This window comes from Silurus aristotelis (genome assembly GCF_946808225.1).
Source record: "Silurus aristotelis genome assembly, chromosome: 6".
Lineage (NCBI taxonomy): Eukaryota > Metazoa > Chordata > Actinopteri > Siluriformes > Siluridae > Silurus > Silurus aristotelis.
The window spans coordinates 6,319,954-6,341,074 of record NC_139579.1 but is presented as its reverse complement, the minus strand read 5'-3'; the positions used below and the strand labels follow the sequence as shown (position 1 = coordinate 6,341,074).

At 36.7% G+C, this 21,121-nt stretch overlaps 1 protein-coding gene across 2 annotated transcripts; it reads left to right on the top strand.

Moving 5' to 3' along the window:
• The first annotated feature begins 420 nt into the window (after positions 1-420).
• lrrc71 (leucine rich repeat containing 71) lies at positions 421-19,455 on the top strand. 2 transcript variants are annotated; one of them, XM_083544352.1, is made up of 15 exons: positions 422-856; positions 2,371-2,409; positions 2,504-2,629; positions 5,756-5,875; positions 7,371-7,446; positions 9,760-9,834; positions 10,527-10,595; positions 13,255-13,396; positions 13,572-13,655; positions 14,635-14,709; positions 16,610-16,700; positions 16,831-16,910; positions 17,096-17,207; positions 17,282-17,370; positions 17,865-19,455. In XM_083544352.1, the coding sequence occupies exons 1-15, from the start codon at positions 781-783 to the stop codon at positions 17,985-17,987; spliced, it is 1,377 nt and encodes a 458-aa protein (XP_083400478.1). In that variant the 5' UTR covers positions 422-780; the 3' UTR covers positions 17,988-19,455. The 2 variants fall into 2 exon arrangements, with proteins under 2 accessions (XP_083400479.1, XP_083400478.1); XM_083544353.1 differs by lacking the exon at positions 17,865-19,455 and having other exon boundaries at positions 421-856; positions 17,100-17,207.
• Positions 19,456-21,121: the final 1,666 nt, after the last annotated feature.

Sequence of the window (21,121 nt, the reverse complement as noted above, 5' to 3'; positions counted from 1 at the left end):
TCTGATCCATGGAAGTCCCATTTCACAAAAGAGGTCTTGTGGGGTTCATGCTTTGATGGATCAGAGCAGTTTTGGTGGTGTAAGGGAGGCTTAGAACACACACAGGATCCGAATCAAAGAGCCGAAACAAAGAACCGACTCGCTTGCAAACGACACATCACTCCAGTTTGAGATCATTACAAAGCGTGTGTCGCTGGTTTTTTTATGTGATTTGTATAAGCAGCGTGATTACGCTGACGTAAAAATATTATTTTTAACTCTACTAAAACCAGTGTAAGATAAATTAGGATTAAAAAACATTTGTTTTTTTATATTTATTATTTTAAATATTTTTTTCATAAACGCTTCCGCATACGTAACCGGACACGCCTCTCCAACAACCAATCAGCGTTCACCGGTATGCCCTCTCGCGGTGGTTACACATATAACCACTGCGTTTCCACTCAGAATTATAAATCATGCATATGAACCTTGTAAACGTTTAAAATATATAATAGTTATAATAATTTTAGTAGCTCAAAAAAATTCTCCGTGCGAAGTACGTCATTTCCGCTAACCCAGGCCCCTATGTTTTTGCAGAATGGTTACTATGGCAACCGAGACGCAGCGCCTGAATCTGTTCAATGGTACGTTTGAAATGTAATGGTTCAGTGATAAACAAAACAGACTGTATAAATACATTAATACATTTAAACAACAAGAATAATAACAATACGAGTTTCCGCGCATCGATTAGAATAGGTTATTGTGTATAAAATAAACAATAAAAATAAACAAAACATGAAGAAACGGATGGAAAAGGTGAACAAGGAGAAAGGAACTTCCGGTTTGGAGGAAGAGACTTCACAAACTGCAGGTTGGATTTATTTTTTTTTGTTTGAACATATCTATCCAGCTATGATCTTTAGTTTAATTTAATTATCTTAAGCTTTAATTGACTGCAATTATTTTTAATTTTTTTATTAAGTCATTACAGGTGTATGAGGTCATTTTGGGCCACAAGTATGTGGACACTTGACCATTTGTTGGTTGAACATCTCAAAAGTGTTCACTATGGTCAGGGTCAGAGCTCTATACTACTTAAGATCTTCCACTCCAAAATCTTCAAACCATATCCCTGGCTTTGTGTATGAGAATATTTTCATGCAGGAACAGGTTTAGTTCCAGTGGAGAGGAAACGCTACAGCCTACAGAGACCTACTGTACAATTGTGCTTCAAACTTTGTTGTTAAAGATCTTTCGGGAAGAACCACATATGGTGTGATGCAAACTTGTCTGGACTTTTGAAATGAATTGTCAACATATTTTATTTTTCTCAATAATGCAAATCTGTTTATGCAAGCGAATTTACAAATGAAATGTGTACTTTTCTGCATATTTAATAAAAAAAAAATCACCTTTAGTCCTGGATGTTGTCATCTTAAAAAAAAAAAAGAAACATTGTAGGACAACCACTTAGTTTAAAGTTTTATAAAAACCAATTAAAATTAAGAAAATGTCACATGAATCATCGATGGACACAAATCTCCACAAGCGCACTCCAAAATCTAGTGGAACATCTTCCCAGAAGAGTGTCATATCAAGTCAAGTCAAGTTTATTTCTATAGCGCTTTTCACAACAGACATTGTCTCAAAGCAGCTTCACAGAAATTAAGTTAAGGCGAACGGTGTGTATTTATCCCTGATGAGCAGCCGTGGAGACTGTGGCAAGGACTCCCTAAAACTCCCTTAGATGTTATGAGGAAGAAACCTTGAGAGGAACCAGACTCAAAAGGGGAACCCATCCTCATTTGGGTGACATCAAGTGAGTGGAGGTTATTGTTACAGCAAATGTGGACTTTTGGGATGAAATGGAACACTGAATTATTCCCAGGCCTCCATACCTTACATCAGTACCTCACTTAACTAATAGGAGCACAAATCTCCAAAACTACCCACCAAAATCTGGTGGAACATCTTCTGAGACGAGTGGAGGTTATTATAACAGCAAACATAGGAAGTAACATGGGATGTTCAAAAATCACATTTGAATCTTATGGTCAGGTGTCCACAAACTTTTGTCCATATAATGTAGATGCAGTTTGTTCAATTATCCATTCATTCATTTTCTCCCGCTTATCCGTAATTCGGGTCGCGGGGGCAGCAGTCTAAGCAGGCCCCCGCCTTCGACTGCTGCCCAATCCTCACAGCACCGTCCCTTACGGTCCCTCCTGCAGGTGGTGAGCCCACGGGAAGCAGTTTGTTCAGAAATCTGTAAAAAAAAAAAAAAGATTCAATCAAAACAGTTGTAACTCTGACTGATTGTCTGACTTGTAGTATTTAATGTGGACTTGTTACCTTGCTGAATATTCTCTGTTTTCTAACATTTAGGACTGAATAAACAAAACACCTCCCGTGTCCAAAACATAGGTAAGCGGAAAACCACGGTCGTTCTCCAATAGCACCATTTTTAGACTCGTGGTGCTTTGCCATATTTTGTTAAACAATGTTTTGTTGATCACAGATGACTACCAGTGCACAGGCGATCTGCGAGTGGATATCCCTGAGCTGTGTGCTTTAGTTGGCCTGAAGGAAATCCCTGATGTGAGACTGATTACAACAGAATCACCTTCTACAGAAAGAGCACCAGGTATAAACAAATAGCCGTCAATTCCCTATGATGATTGATGCAGAGAAAGTAGTGTTTACTGTCTTGATTTTCAGGTGCTTTTTTATAAAAACACACACTAACACACTTTTTTCCATCACCCTGCTCACAAGCTAGATAGATAGATAGATAGATAGATAGATAGATAGATAGATAGATAGATAGATAGATAGATAGATAGATAGATAGATAGATAGATAGATAGATAGATAGATAGATAGATAGATAGATAGATAGATAGATAGATAGAAGGGCTTTTCTTGTCACATATACAGGATTTGTGGTGAGAGTAGGGAGCAGGTTGAGAAGAGCCTGGAAAAGTGGAGGTCGAAAGGAGTAAGACAGGGCACATGTGTGTGAATGAGAGGGAGGGCAGTGGAGTGGTGCAGTTGCAGGGAGAAGAGGTGGAGGAGTTCAGGTATCTGGGTTCAACAGTGCAAAGTGATGGAGAGTGTGTTAGAGAAGTGAGGAAAAGAGTACAGGCAGGGTGGAGTGGGTGGAGAAGAGTGATATCAGGAGTGATTTGTGATAGAAGAGTATCTGCAAGAATGAAAGGGAAAGTTTATAGGACTGTGGTGAGACCTGCGATGTTGTATGGATTAGAGACAGTGGCATTGAGTAAAAGACAGGAGGTGGAGCTGGAGGTAGCAGAACTGAAGATGTTGGGGTTTTCGTTGGGAGTGACGACGATGGACAGGATTAGAAATGAGTTTATTAGAGGGACAGCGCATGTAGGACGTTTTGGAGACAAGGCGAGGGAGGTGAGATTGAGATGGTTTGGACATGTGCAGAGGAGGGACATGGGGTATATCAGTAGGAGAATGCTGAGGATGGAGCCACCAGGAAGGAGGAAAACAGGAAGACCAAGGAGGAGGTTTATGGATGTGGTGAGGGAAGACATGCAGGTAGTTGGTTTAAAAGGGGCAGATGTAGAGGACAAAGGGGTATGGAGACGGATGATCCGCTGTGGTGACCCCTAATAAGAGAAGTTGAAAGAAGAAGAAGAAGACATTACAGCATAGTGAAATTCGTTCTTCGCATATACTGCTAGCTGTATAAAACCTAAGAAATATCTAAATCTGATAGTTCACATGCTATGGGTGAGGGGAAAACATAAGTCTCTAGGTTTACAGGGGAGGAAGAAACATATAAAAGCTTGCACAGAAGCTATTCCTCTTTGTAGACTGTTTTTTGTCAATAAGATTTTGGCACAGTTTTTTGACAGTGAAAGTGACCTAGAGGAGAATATGTCTGAGAAAGACGATAATGTTGAGGAGGACTATTATTATGAGGCATCCTTATCAGATGAGAATGAGAATCCTAGTGTTGACCCTCCTGTTGTCTCTCAACCACCAGCAGACACATTAGCTTCCAAAAATGGAAAGTTATTATGGTCCTGCTCGATGATAGAGGAGCCTTCAAAAACACCTTGAGACTATTTATCATTACAATATTAAGAAGAACCATCAGTAACCCAATTCCAAAAAAGTTGGGACACTGTGTAAAATGTAAATAAAAACAGAAAACAATGACTTACATATCTCATACATCCATATTCTATTCACAATAAAAAATAATAAAAAAAAGTTTAAACTGTGAATATATAATTGTAATGTAAAAATTAAGCTAATTTTAAATTTGATGGCTGCAACGGGTCTTAAAAAAGATGACACAGGACCATTTTTACCGCTATGTAGCATCACATCTTCTGTCTGTATACATCTGGGAACCGAGGAGACCAGTTACTAAAGTTTTGGTAGAGGAATGTTGTCCCATATGTGCCTGATATGTGCCTTATAGCTGCTTAACAGTTCTGGGTGTTCTTTGTTGTTTTTTGCGTTTCATGTGGCAAATGTTTTCAAACGGTGAAAGGTCTAGACTGCTGGCAGGGCAGTTTTAGAAGGAATCACCCTATTGCACTAGATACAGTATGCAGTTAGTATTGTCTTGCTCAAATATGCAAACTTTCTCTGAAAAAGATGTTTTCTGGATGGAAGCATTTGTTGCTCTAAAACCTGTATATACCGTTCAGCATTGATGGAACCTTTTCAAATGTGCAAGCTGCATATTTTGCGGCTTTTTTTCACACGGCTTTTTGAACTGAGTGCTGATCACAAGCCAGATGGTTCCTCTCCTCTTTAGTCTGGAGGACGTGGTGTGCATTGTTTTTAAAAAAGATATTACTTTTTCTATTTGTATAGCCACAAAACAGTTTTGCCTCAGTTATTTAAAATGAGCTTTGGCCAGAAGAGGATGGTGACGTTTCTGAAACGTGTTCACGCAAGCCTTCTTTGCACGATAGAGATTTAACCTGCATTGTGGATGACATAGCAAACTGTGTCCACAGACATTCTTGAGGTGTTAATGAGCCCATGCAATGATTTCCATTACAGAATCATCACTGTTTTAAATGCAATGCCACCTGAGGAGTTTTCTCCAGATCGTTTGAAAACGTTGATCATATTATGTACTGTAAATGATGAGATTTTTTATCTGTTTTGTAATTTTACTCAATTGTGCCACAATTTTTCATAGTTTGGTGAAGCTCTGCCAATTTTTATATCTGAGAGACTGTGCATCTATAAGCTACACCATTTATACCCAATCATCTTAATGACCTGTTGTCAATTAACCTAATTAGTTGCAAAATATTTCTTCAGCAGTTTAATTATAAAAATACAGACACAGACTTTTGTTGCCCCGACCCAACTTTTTTTAGACGTTTTGCAGCCATCAAATTCAAAATTACCTTATTATTTCCTTCAAATGGTACATTTTCTCAGTTTCAACATGTTTTCTTTGTTCTATTGTGAAGAAAATATAGGTTTATTCGATTTGAAAATCGTTGCATTCTATTTTTATTTACATTTTACACAGTCCCAATTATTTTTGCAAATTTAATTGTATATTAATGAATGCGTTTGTATTCTACACTCTTATATTTTTGTTACTAATCAGTGATATAAGATTATGAATTAAGCTCTCTAGCAGTTTGGTAGTTTTCCAGGACAATAATGCGTTTGGTTTATAAAATCTTTCTGAGAAAAGAAATGCCTAGCATATATTCAAAATGTATGTTGAAATGTCAACCCATTTTCCCCTGTTTAGACGGCAGCCATGAACAGGTATTTTCGGAAAGCTGTATGGTAACCTGTTCACCCAAACCCTGCCTTCACATAGAAATGGAGAATGAGGAGCCTCGAAGCGTAAAAAGAGTCAGAATATCTGGTAAGACAGTTAATATATATATATATATAGTATATTGTATATTGATAATATATACACAAGGTAATGAAAAAGGTATTGGGATATCTGGCTTTATTACAAAATTGGAAGCACACAATTTCCTAGGATTTTTGTGGACATTTTTACTAACACCGTTGTGAATGTCAGAGGTGAAAAGAAAATGTAGGTTACAAGGGAAGAATTAAAGGCATCTAGCAACTGTTCTACATAAATGGAAGTAAATTAAGCCTTGAAAGTTGATGCTAACAATTCCTATCGCTGTCCCAACTTTTGTTGTTCGCTTTCAAACCATTTGTCTGCACAAAAGCAGTGTTAGAACAGACTGTGTTACTACACCCTCTTAAGCAGTACTTAAACAATATTGTACTGCAGGAAGTAGTGTATTGCGCATATAATATTGAGGGAAAAGGCAATCGAAAAATGAAGACGTCATTATTACAACTAAAAGTGTAGTTTTTTCTCTCCAGAGGATTTGCGAAGAAAGCCAGTTCTTAGTGAGTAGTTTCCTTCCGTACACCATCAAGACTACTGAACACTGGATGAAGGTCTCATGAACCAATAAATCGAAATTTGAAATCTTTAGTTCATCACACAAGGTTTTTGTAAGCAGTCAAATAGGCCAAAGGATGTTTCTTGATGTGTGACACCAACTGTCAAACATGGAAAATGAATCGTGATGGTCTAAGGCTCTTTTGGTGGATCTATAGTCCGTGACTTGCACCAAAAAAGTTCTATCACTTATCGCATTTTGCAGCACCATGCAATACCCACTGGTAGAGACCTAGTTGGTCAAAAGTTTATCCTACAGCAAAATATTGACCAAAAACCTACCTCAGAACTTCCTTAGAAGGAAAGAACATAATGATAGGCTTTAAATCATGATTTCTAGACTTGTGCTGGTTTGGGTGGAACTGGATCGAAGAGTGAAAGCAAAGCAAACTACCAGTGCTACACATTTGGACACTCAACTTTTGGAGCATTATGTGATTTCGATTGTACAAAAAATGCTATGATGATTTAGTTATATCTACAAAAGGTGCCACTTCCAAATAGTCAAAAATGTCATTAAGCAAAACGAAATCCTGGTTTCTTTTTATGTCCATTTGTTTATTTTTTCTATGCTTTTTTTTTAACGAAGAGATATTAAACTGCGTAAATTTCAATAAAAGTAGGGGACGATAGAGGTGAACTCAAAATTTTGACTGGTAGTGTATATAAACCATTCAAAGACCATTTAATGATTGTCCTGCCAAATCATCTTCTAATGTTTCTGTATAAGTCACTATGAACCAGGTTGATTTCTAATCCTAATATATAGAAAACCAAAACAATTAGCTAACTGTAACTTTGAACAAACGGTGGCAGCTGTATCTTCAGTCTTCAAACAAAGAAGTCCTGCAAATATACTGAATATTGTGAAGCCACGCTTTCAGGGGAATCTTATAAACACAACTGCTGTAATGTGTGTTACCTCTAGGATGGAAGGTGGACGAGAAGATGGCACAAATCCTGAGTAAAGCCTTACCATCCCTCAGCAGTCTACAGAATCTAGAGTAAGTAGTTGTATTTGGATGCTAAAAGTTTCTGACCGATGAGGACACTGTCTGAGAAAACTTGCAGAGCATAGAAGGTGATTAACGTATTTTTCGGACTATAAGCCGCTACTTTTTTCCCACGTTTTGAACCCCGCGGCTTAAACAACGAAGCGGCTAATTTATGAATTTTTCCTGGGTTTTTCTTGGTTTCACAAAATTCAATCCAAAAACCTGAACCCTATAATATTAGACCAATGAAATTTCCGAACGGAAACGAAAAAACGCACCTCACCTGTGTTCTGAGCTGCACGGCATCGGGAGAAAAAACTTTTTTTTAAACGCACGGCGATGCCAAAAGATAAACTCCAGAGAGAAATATTTGTGAAAGGAAGAAGGAAGACAGTAAACAATTACTTTCTTGGTAGGCTACTGTTTAGATACAAGCCGTTGTAACGCATTGAGTCTGGGTGAAGCGCTAACTCCAGTTACAACAAAAATCATATAAGCACAAACAGGTTTCCAAAACAAGTGTTTTTTAATTTTTCTTGGCAACAGTGTTAAGGGTTAGTCAAAGAAACTTAGAAATGAGCATCAGAAAATAATAAGGACATAATCCTCAGTCTTACACACACGCAGAACTACAGGAAGAATGCAGTGCCAGGCTATTCCCAAAATACCGCTATGCTCCTAAAGGAAGCGCAACATATTTCACCCGTTACACCGTGTGTAACGTGTCTTTTATTAAAGCCTGTGTAAAGTACATTAGTGTAGACTTATTTATGTCCGGAAATTACGGTATACAGAGCATATATTTTAAATAAAGAATGCGAAATTATGTATATATACCTTCGCTGTCATTGATGACAGACTTTTCAGGAAAGTTATACATATATGATACATGTATACACATATTTCTGAGAGAAATACAGCTCTAGAGTTGTACTCAAAGTTTTGCAAACATCACATCCATGTATGTTCTACACTAAATCGTTGCCACAACGTAAGAAGCCTGTAACATTACAAGTTTCTTCAATAAAATTACGAGGTCCAAACTGGTTCCAGCATGAACTCAAGCATCCATCCTACGAGAGCCCTGACCTGAACCTCTATGAATACAGTAAAGTAGGAATAAATCTGGATTAGGATTTTCAACAAGCACATATGTGTGGATGTGATGGTCAGGTGGACACAAGCATATAGTCATACAGTGTATTCTGCATTCGATTGTTCTGTACCTGTTGCTGCTTTTGATTTTGGTGTTGTATTGAGATGATCGAGCCTCATTAAAATATCAATCCTACCCGGGGATTTAATAATAGGAACTGTTTTAGTCAAAGTTCAAACAGGCTTAAAGGAGACTCTCTTTTCTCTTTTTTTTTTTTTATATAAACTGGAATAAATGTTAATCATTTAAATATGGTTTGTGTGATGGAATGCATTTTGTTAAAATTTTTTGAATGTATTGTATCTGTACCACGTGTCATTTAACCACGCATTTAAGCAATTGTAATAAGATTGTTATGGAATAATACGTAATACAACATAATGTAATACAATTTCAACTACATAAACAAATACATATTACACATCATCAGGCTTAAAAGTCATGTGGTACTTTTTACGAAAAAAGGGAACTATTCCCAGCACAGGCCAAATTGTTTATTTTATATTGATGCTAGCATAGTGTGCAGGCGGACGAGGTTAAATTATATTGTGCAGCATAAAGAACGGTGATATTTATGTGGTTTTATCTATCTATCTATCTATCTATCTATCTATCTATCTATCTATCTATCTATCTATCTATCTATCTATCTATCTATCTATCTATCTATCTAATGGTATATCATCTATCTATCTATCTATCTATCTATCTATCTATCTATCTATCTATCTATCTATCTATCTATCTATCTATCTATCTATCTATCTATCTATCTATCTAATGGTATATCATCTATCTATCTATCTATCTATCTATCTATCTATCTATCTATCTATCTATCTATCTATCTATCTATCTATCTATCTATCTATCTATCTAATGGTATATCATCTATCTATCTATCTATCTATCTATCTATCTATCTATCTATCTATCTATCTATCTATCTATCTATCTATCTATCTATCTATCTATCTATCTATCTAATGGTATATCATCTATCTATCTATCTATCTATCTATCTATCTATCTATCTATCTATCTATCTATCTATCTATCTATCTATCTATCTATCTATCTATCTATGAACTGGAAAATGTATTGCAATGCACTATAAATATGCTAGATGGCGCTTTATTTATGTTAGATTGTGGTATATTTGACAGGATGTGGCAGACTGGATTGACTGACCCCATTCTGACCTCTATGAAGAACACAGTTTTTATGTGCTCAAAGCTCAGGTGAGGAAACGCAAGGTGCTGCTTGTGTGCTGCTTTAATACGTTCAGTAGCTGGAAGTTAAAATCAGCTGATTCTTGCAACTTTTCACTAAGCAAACCCTATGACTTCATAAAATCCTTAACAACCCTGTCTTGAGTTTTAGACTGCCTTGCTTTAGTCACACAGAAATCCATCTTTCATGACATATTTACTTCTGAAATGAAGCTTTAAATTAAACTGCTTATTATTTGTATTGGCAGACATTTACACACTATTAAGTATCAACTAAACATGGTTATACACTATAAGGACAAAGTTCTGTGGACACCTGACTATAAGATGAGGTCAGATGTGGTATTTGAACAGCCCATTACACATTCAGGCCTCATTTGCTGTTCAAATAACCTTCACTCTCCTGGAAAGATGTTCCACTAGATTTTGGAGTGTGCTTTTGGAGATTTGTGCTCATTCCACCCCAGGGGTGTTACTAAACTCACACACTGATGTAGGATGAGGAGGCCTCGGGTGCAAGTGAAGGAAAGATTTGGGTGCTACCCCATCCAATCCAATATCCTATACAACTGTGTGTGGTAACAGTTCGGGGAAGAAGCACATATGTAAAAAGTCCTAATACTTTTGTCCTTATAGTATATGTGTATAATATATGGATTGTACATAAAGACTTAATACTATATGTTCTATCTCTGTGGCAGGACAGTTTTTTTGGAAGGAACCCCTATTCCAGAAAACAGTTACCATATTCTCATGGCGGAAGACAGTATGTAAGTGTTTTTCTGTCACACTCATGTCTACATACATAATACATTTTAATATTAAAGTGGGATGTGGCTCCATAATGATTTGGGAAGCTCTTACCAGTGTGAATTACTTTTTTTTACGCCATTTTTGTGATCATGGCGTATGCGTAGAAACAAGGCGTGAGGCAATATTTTACTATGTTCTTATCGCTTTAAATAAATGCATTATCTAGTGTTGATGGTGAAGCCATAAATAGTTTCATTTGAGATCACTAAGAGATATTATATATTTTTGTGTTAGAAATAAGAATAATTTCTCTCCATTATTTTGTTTATTTCTGAATTAGTTTTTTTTTTTTTTTTTTTTTGACTGAATCTTTTTCCTGGTTTAGTATAACGTGCCAAATCAAACATGCGGAGGATCCGCTGTGGCGACCCCTAACGAGAGAAGCCGAAAAAAAAGTTTTTGTATAGTCATTTAAAAACTAAACAGGAACAGAAGAGAAATCTGAATTAAAAGGAATTAAAGATATTACGTGCAGCGAGGAATATAGACAGAATGGCACAATTGCACACTACGACCACATATGCAGAGACCACTCTTTGCATGATTTTTCTATTTCTCTATGCATAAAAGTTGGAAACACTTAGTCTTTTATGGATTTGAAACACTTGCATGTATGCAGCAAGTTAGGTCAAATACAAAAACACACTAGACTTGGATAGGGAATGACTGGAAAAAAATTCTGTGGACAGATGAGTCCAAATATGACATTTTTTTAAGCTCTAACAGAAGAACTTAAGTGAGATAGAGAACAGGAGAGAAGATGTTTGCAGACTGCATCACCCCGACAGTCAAACATGGAGGTGGAAGCTTAAAGGTCCGGGGTTGTTTTGGAGCAGGGAACGTTGAAGACTTATTCCGGCTGAAAGGAAAACTGACCAACATGGCAACCATTCCATCTGGACTGCAGCTAATTGGAACCAACTTCATCATACAACATGACAAAAAAAACCCACAAAGCTCTGAAAGCATTATTTAGAGAGCAAACAGTCGGCTGGATTGTTCTCTATCATGGAAGGGCTCAAAACCATAAAAGACTATGTGTTTCCAACATTTTTGACAGCCACTGTAGAAACAACAAAATACAAGATTTACATTGTAAAATCTTAACAAACAAACTAGTTTGGAAAATCCGCACATTTTGGACCCACCCCCGCAGCCCCATATGGTAAATTAGTGAATACATCTAGACATTATATTACTTTATAAATGTGATAATGTACAGTATTGGACCAAATTCACACACAACATAAATCAATAATGTATCACTTATTTAATTAGCAATAATAATAATAATAATAAATTGATGTATATTTCTTGTCTCGATGGAGTGTAGATGTTGCTTGGAATGAATCTTCGCAGACACTGTTATTTCTTTGTAAATAAAGTTTATTATTTAACACAGAAATTCAGCATCTTCACAAGCCTCCTGGATCAGCTCGGAGCCGCCGTATGGATGAATCGACGACTCCCGATCCATGGCTACACACACGTTAAATAGTTTGCCCGTTCTCTGGGTCCGCCTCTTAATGTATAACACATGTATATGAGCCTATTTCGCAATAATGTTTAACACAAAGCGAAGCCTGTCTTTGTCCAGACTAAATGTATCTCAGATGTACCAGAGCTCACTTTCCCAGACCATTCATCTTAACATCTAGTGAACGGGTCAGAGGTCGTCTCCCAAGAGGACATGCATAGTTTGCCCGTTCTCATTTTCCCAGTCATGGCTCTTAAGATGGGCCTTTCATACATTTGGCTTAAAGGAAAACATCTGGCCAGACAGTTCAGTATAGGAGCAGAGAATTATCTTCAGCTCCTTCATGAATTTCATCAGAAGAGAAATAATCTGAATTAAGGCATTCAGATACTACATATTTAAGATATTACATATTTAAGATACTATAAAATAAACAGTATTCTGCACTGTAATTTATATAAAAAAATGAAATACGAGTACTCACTCAGTTATTGGATGTACAATAGCAGTCAGTAGTTGATGAAAATGAAGGTACAGTACAGTGTATTCTACTTTATGCTGTGTAATACGGTGATGATGAAGATGAAGGTTTCTTTTGTATTGCACAGCAGAGAAAAGGAAGGCTTTCTTTAAATGTGGAGGCTCATCCCCTTCCTTTTTTATCCATTATTGAATACATAGTTTAAAATGTTACTCCTAACGTTCCTGAATATTCGGAATTTTAAGATAATCCGCAACCTGCTGTCAGTTATGTTCCAAATGAGAATTCGCAAATTTCTCCGAGTCGTGAGTTCCGAACCCCATCATTTCTCATGATGTCCATTCACAAGACTGGACATCATGAGTAATGATCAGCAAACAAAACGTTCCAAAACAGTTATTAAGCTTTTTCATGGACTTTTGTGGGTTTTTTCCTGTAGAATTTTTCACAAAAACACAATTTGCTTTTATTTGAAATCTCCAGGAAAACCGTAATGCTTGAAAAACATGCACCAAAATGCATTTACAGCCTCAATCACTAAATCTGGTTCAATTACAATCACGGAAAAAGCCTCAGTCAGCCAATAAACAATAGCGCATGGTGTAAATACTGTTGTTTCTTGTTGTGTTTAGTATAATTTTTTTGTCTTATCTGCCAGGATAACACACCTATCATTGCGAAACAATCACATAGGAGAAGATGGAGCACGTCTGATAAGCTTAGCTCTCTGCAAGAGCCTCCTGTCACTCAACTTGGCCTTCAACGCCGTCGGCAACGTGGGCGCTACTTATCTCGCACAGGTGCCGACATGTACATACGTTTAAATACTAATAGAATCTATTATAATCTGTTCTTATTTGTTTTTTGTTTTTTTTAATTGACGCTTTTTTTGTCAGCTTTTCATCCAGCCTCTTGTCTAGCCGCCTAATAGCCAAGTGTCAGCTGTCATCCTGTATTTTATTGTTCATTTTACAGGGATTGCGTCTTAATCGGACTTTGCTGTATCTTTCCCTGGCTAACAATCACATCAGCGACGCAGGAGCAGCCCAGTTGGCTCAGGTGCACCTTCAAATTATTTTTTAATTGATTTATTAATTACAATTTTACACTATTAAGAACAGAATTATTGTTTAAATAATTTAATTCAATGTACAAACTGCCTGACAGGAAGCTTGTGTTGTTTGTGGTTTTGTGTTTGGTTGGGTTTTATTTTCTGAAAAAGTAATAAAGATGATTTATGGCTGGTAAAAAAAATTGATAATTACCAACTCGAACATCAAGTACACTATGTGGGACACCTGGCATTTCCAGCCATGTGTTTTTTTCCCCCCAAACTCTTACCCCAAAGTTGGAAGCACACGATTGTTCACGTCTTTGGATGCGGTAGAATGAAGTTTCCTTTCACTTGAACCAGGAGACCCAAACCAGCATGCACCTTCCAGCATGACACAAAGGCAGTTCCATGAAGATATGTTTTCCATAAAGTGGAAGATCTAGACGATCTAGGGTTATCTGTCCTCAACCCTATTGAACACCTTTTGGGATGAATGTGAATGCTGACTGCACTCGTCACCTAACCTACATCAGTACCTGACTTTATTAACACCCTTGTGGCTGAATGAGCACAAATCTCCACAAACACATTCTTAAATCTAGTGGAACATCTTCCCAGAAGATTGGAGGGTATAATAACAGCAAATGGGAACTCGTGATGTTCAAAAAGCACATATGAATCTTATGGTCAGGTGTCTACAAACAAATCCTTTATTGTTGGACAGATTAAATAGATAATAGTTTGGAGTCCAGACTGCTTGACCCTCATCTATACAACAGAGAGAGAGTTCACTAGAAAGAAAATAGAAACCCAGGTGTGGGTGTGGTTTCTCTCATAAACGTAAGGTATTTTATTTCTCTATGTAAATCCTGGTCACCAAAGATTTCTATGCACACCTTGTGTAAAAAAACAGAGGTAGATTTCTTCCTTTAGTCTTCATAGCTATTAATAAGTCAATGCTAACATGTCTATTGATTTCTTTAGGTGTTTGGCCCCTTTGCTCTGACACATGAAGAAATAGTCGAGAGGAGGAGGGAGTTGAAAAAGAAAGAACAACTGGTGAGAAAAGACATGCTGTTTCTAGTTTTTAATACCTCATGATTATATATTCATCTCATTTTTTTTCTTGACCCTACTTCACTACCAATCTCTAAATCAAATCTGAATCAAATCTTTCCTTTTTTTTTCTTTCTTTCCTTTATTTTATGTTCCTCCTCTCTCTCTCTCTCTCTCTCTCTCTCTCTCTCTCTCTCTCTCTCTCTCTCTCTCTCGTTATGTCATATTTGCTGAGCTGCCTTACTTATATCTCTATTTTATTTATTTTATATTGTTTTTTTCACCAGTTTTGTATTTGTTCTATTGTTTTTTTTTTGCATTTTTTTGTCTTGTCAGATTACCCAGACTGTGGTTAATAGATCATATATATTTTCATACAGTGGGACAAAAAAGTATTTAGTCAGCCACCGATTGTGCAAGTTCTCCCACTTAAAAAGATGAGAGAGGCCTGTAATTTTCATCATAGGTACACTTCAACTATGAAAGACAAAATGAGAAAAAAAAAATTCAGAAAATCACATTGATTTCTAAAGAATTTATTTGCAAATTATGGTGTAAAATAAGTATTTGGTCCCCTACAAAAAAAGCAAGATTTCTGTCTCTCACAGACCTGTAACAACTTCTTTAAGAGGGTCCTCTGTCCTTCACTTGTTACCTGTATTAATGGCACCTGTTTAAACTCGTTATCAGTATAAAAGCCACCCGTCCACAACCTTAAACAGTCAGACATCAAACTCCACTATGGCCAAGACCAAAGAGCTGTCAAAGGACAACAGAAACAAAATTACTTACAGAAAACGTTTCATCTCTGTCATTGCCATCAAAGGGTATATACCAAAGTATTGAGATGAACTTTTGTTATTGACCAAATACTTATTTTCCACAGACAGTGATTTTTTTTTTCTTTCTTATTTTGTCTCTCATAGTTGAAGTGTACCTATGATGAAAATTACAGGCCTCTCTCATCTTTTTAAGTGGGAGAACTTGCACAATCAGTGGCTGACTAAATACTTTTTTGCCCCACTGTGTATATATGTATATATGTACTCAGTGCTTTAAAATGTGTTTTTTCATACGTTTTTTTAAATATATAATCTAGCCTGCTATGTCTAAATATTATACGTGTTTTACTATAAAAGATTTGTACCAACTAAACACAGTCACAATACACACACTGAAACCCAACAGCTTCCTGACTAATCTTATAACAGACCTGCAGTGATAAAATAATTAAATGTTTTATACCGTTTTAAACATTACATTTTCATTCAGCTGATAGACAGTGTATCAGTGTACTGTGAGAAAGAGGTAAAGCGAAGATGGACGGTTATTATTTTGCATGGAGTTGATTTTTTATTTTATTTTATTTATTTTTTTTGTGGATTTTTTGTGGATTTTTTTAAATCATGATAAAATTATTCAATCATTTAATAATTTTCATTGTATCGGGACTCGCAGGGAGCATTCAAAAAGATTATATGTGAAGTTCATGGATTGTTGTTCATTAACACTGGATTGTACATGTTCACTGTGTTCACTTCATCATTTATAAGGAAATGGTCAGGGTTTTTGTGGTTTGTATACTTTTTTAATACACACACATCTAAAGGATTGTTGAGAGGTCTTTCAGGAGTGGGTGTACACAGCACTCTCTAGTCTTTTTGGGACCCTAAGTGAGATTCTCATTTCATTGCGAAATTACTTCAATTCAAGTATGAAAATGTACAGTATATCAAACTTCAGCTGGAAAACAGGTAAATCGTTTAAATGGGCCAGGGCGGGGCAGCTAGTTTGCCTATGCCTAGAAATGGTGCTTTGTGTACAGCATCAGATTCAAAATGTAGAGAAAGAACATGTTTAGAAAAGGGCACATGAAAATATGAATGTTTTGCTTGTTTTGTAGGACGACACCAAAAGAGATGAGAAGCCATTAACAAATCAGACCATGACAATGACAGGAAGAAAAGAGGACACCAAAGGGGAAAAGAAAAAAAGTGAAGACTTCTGCTATCTATCTATATATAAAAGAATTTGATATACAGTATATATATTTTTTACTGAATCTAAGTAAGTAATTAGTTACTAAGTAAGTAGTTAGTAAGTCATTTTTGCTGTTAATTTCAGCTTCAGATACCAAGCTGTTGCAAGGTAAAGGTGCAAAATCAGATGTAAAGGACAAGCAACCTTCAGTGAAAGAACAAGAGGTAGGACACTGGAAAACAATTGTCTAGAAATTTACTTTTTTTAATTCATAATTTGAATGTCATTGCGATTCATGGCATTCGTGCAGATTGTTTTGTTCACCAAAAGGGTCTGCAAAATGTGTATTTATCCCCTTATTAGGAACACCCATATACCTGTTCATGTTTGTTGCGTTTTTGTGTGTAAGACAGATGAAGTGGTTGAGACGCAAAGCCCTTTGCTGGATCCTGAAATACAGACCATTGCAGGGAAAGTGATTTATCCAGGCAACACAACACTTCTCTCTCTGAACTTGTCCGGTCAGTCATTAACACGTCCATCGTTACATTTCTGTGTGTGTTAACAGTAACGTAATTGCTTCCCATTCATACAGGCAATGAACTGACACAGCAGTCACTTCAGATGTTCCTGCAATCTGTGGCATGTCAAGGGACAAGAGGCCTCCAGCATATTTCTTTTAATGTGAGGTTCAAACTGTAATTATGAATTATATAAATATGTACACTATATGGAAAAGAGTTTGTGGACACCTGATCAAAACATTTATGTGCCTTTTAAAAAAATCACATTCCACATATAGTTCCCATTTGCTGTTAGAATAAACTCCACTCTTCTGGAAAAATGGTACACTAGATTTTAGGTGAGTTGAGGTCAGAGTTCTATAGCAGACCGCTCAAGAACTTCCACCTCAACCCATGTAAAAAAAATCTCCATGGAGCTCACAGGGGTATTGTCATGCTGGAACAGGTTTGGGTTTCCTGGTTCAAATGGAGGAAAAATTCAATGCAACCACGTCCATAGACATCCTATCTTTGTGGTAACAGTTTGAAAAAGAAGCACATATGACTGGAAAAGACAGGCGTCCCAATATTTTTTTGCATATAGCATACATTTACACATTTGTCTGATTCCTTGATTTCTTTTTTTTATTCATGTTGTCATTTTTGTTTTTTCAGAGGAACAGCTTCCCTCCAGATTGTGAGACCTTTGTGAAACTTCAGGAACTGATGTCACTTAAGGATCCACTAAAAAGAACCACTTCAGCTCAGGTGGATGCTGAGCAAGGACAAGCAGCATAACCTTGTATTTTTCACCTCAGAATTCACTTTTCCTCAGAATTATCTTTAGGGGCCAGTTGTTCAAAAAGTTTAATCTGGATTAAAATGATCCGGATTTGGAAATCCTATTTTTTTCTATTCAGGATCAGGTAATCCATCTTACTTTTATGCCATTTTTTTAAAGCAACATTGGACTGGATCACCCTGATCCAGATACACAGTTTTCAAGATTACCAAATCCGGATGACCTGTGCTCTAAATGGGACAACATTTCACAACTTGGGCTACCAGCTATGTAAAGAACAGGTAGAAGAGCCAAGATGGGGGTCACTGTAAGAGTTTTTTTTTTTTTTTTTTGACAAAACACAAAAATAACATAAACATCCACTTCCATTCATAATTTATTTTATGACCCCTCATCTGAGTCACAAAAAATAAAAAAACAAATATACATTAACAAATACATTGTGGATATTTTGAAAACGTCTTAAAAAAATAAAATGGCTAAATGTCCAATAGTTAACAAAATAAAGAATGTTCAGGGTTCTTTTACATCTTAGGAGGAGAGACCAGCATTTTCAAGCTCTGCTTTTAGGAGGTGGATATAAAGTTTTGCTTTGGTTTGCTGCAGTTTGGTCGGCTTGATTTGTTTCTCTGCCAGGAGTATCTGTGCTTCTGCTCTTTCAGTCTCTCGTTTTAGAAGTAGTTCATGAGCCTGTTGAAGAACCAGACCAACCTCTGGCATTCTGTCAGAATGAGGGACTGACTGGACATATAGTAAGGGATGCAATTGTTAGACATTATGTCTACCTATGTCTAATATATCTACTTTATCACTGTTACCACGGTTACACAAGTCGAGTGCAAAATATAAATAAAAGTATATACACTAAATGATACAAATGTATTATTTGACCAATTTTAAAGTTTTACTACATTTTCCTTCTGGAATCCACCTTGAAATCCTACCCCCTGTTGGGATCAAGATAATCCTGTTTTTTGGATCAAAGTTATCCAAATCCTACTGACAAGTTTTGAACAACACAAACTGAAGGTTTGATCCAGTTAAAAACTAGGATTGGATTCCATGATCTAATCTGATTTTAGATTCCTTCTTTCCCTTTTGAACAACCCATTTTCAAGATTTGATCCAATCCGATAACCAAAATCCGATCAGCTTACCTTTGAACACCTGGCTTTAGAGAATAGTAAGAACACACGTTTCATAGATGCCTAATAATATGGAATAAATCACACTGGTACATGATGTTATAAAAGAGTAATCAATAACATGGTAGCGTGTAACTATCGAATTTCGACATTTGTATTAAAATCAGAGGCATTTTTATAACCATAGTAAACTTCTTGGCATATGTACTACTGAATGCATCTTAATATTTGTGTTGTGTATCAGTGCACCCGCTAAAAATACAGTAATTGTTCTGTTTATTTTATATTCTAATCCCAACTGAGCTTATTGTTAACAGACCCGACACAGAATTTTTTATAGTTATTATATCATATAATAAATTGAATCATATATTAAACACTGGACTTGTTTTTTGCTGCCTTTTAAGTAAATCAGGAAGACATCTCTCTCTCTCGCTCTCTCTCTCTCGCTCTCTCTCTCTCTCTCTCTCTCTCTCTCTCTCTCTCTCTCACAAATATAAAAGCAGTGTTTAAAGACAGACTGAATAAGGCTACTGAAAACTGATGTTCCCAACAACCAATCACTAAACAATACTTTTCTCATTGACCAATACTGATCACAACTCTTACCAATCAATACTTTTAACAAAAAAAACAATCACTCATCAATAATGTTCCCAATGATCAATTATTGGTCACTACTCTTCTCAACAACCAATCACTGATCACTACTGCTGTCAACCACCAATCACTCATCACTACTGCTGTCAACAACCAATCACTGATCTACGGTGGCCGAAAAGTGCAAAACAGATTAACAAATCATAAAACAAATTAACAAATTAGAAAACACTAACAAATCCGAGAAACAAAATAACAAATGCAAAAACAAATGAACAAATCCAAAAACAAAATAACTAGAAACTAGCAAGCTAGGATATCACAGGTGGTTGCTAGATGCTTGCTAGGGAGTTTCCTGTGGAAACCCGGGTAGTTGATGGGTGTATTGCTAGGTTCTTGCTATCCAAGCATGTTTTTGAGATATCACAGGTGGTTGCTGGGAAGATTCTGTGGTAACCCAAGTTGTTGTTGGGTGTATTGCTAGGTACTTGCTATCTCAGGTGGTTACTACGTTGTTGCTAAGGAGTTTTCTGTGGTAACCTAGATAGTTGGGTGTGTTGATAGGTGCTTGATATTTTAACAAAGTGACATAAGTGAATTACATGCTTCTTTTTAGAAAGATAATGATGGATGGACTCTGCCAGCAAAATGAAAAAGAACCTGGACATTCCAAGATCAGGATGGTGGATAAAGGAATGTGTGGAAAGTATTAAAAAGATGGCTGTTGCACATATAGCTGAAGGAGGTACATAAAGTGTGTTGTAAATGTGTGTTTATTGTGTTTTTGGATGCTTCCATGGACTGCTGACTTGACTGTTGTCCAGTCGATGATCAATGACACCATGCACATAGAGGGTAAGACACAAAAGGTGTATCCAAGCACATTAATGAAAAGTTGAATGGAAGGAAATAATGTGGTAGAAAAAGGTGAAAGGAAGCTCATTCAAGAATTTGGGGAGATTCACAAAGAGTGGACTGCAGCAGGAATCAGTGCTTCACAGACGTATCCATGAGCTACAACTGACGCATTCCTTGTGTCAATCCACTCCTGAACCAGAGACAACGTCAGAGGTGTCTCATCTGGGCAAAGGACAAAAAGGACTGGACTGTTGCTTAGTGGGCCAAAGTTGTTTTTTCAGATAAAAGGAATGAAAATTTAGCATTTCATTTGGAAATCAAGGTCACAGAGTCTGGAAGAAGAGAGGAGAGGATCAGAATCCTAATTGCTTGAGGTCCAGTGTAAAGTTTGCACAGTCAGTGGTGGTTTGGGGAGTCGTGTCATCTGCTGATGTTGGTCCACTGTGTTTTATCAGGTCCAAGATCAGCACAGGCGTCTACCAGGAAGTTTTAGAGCACTTCATGCTTCCTTCTGCTGACCAGCTTTA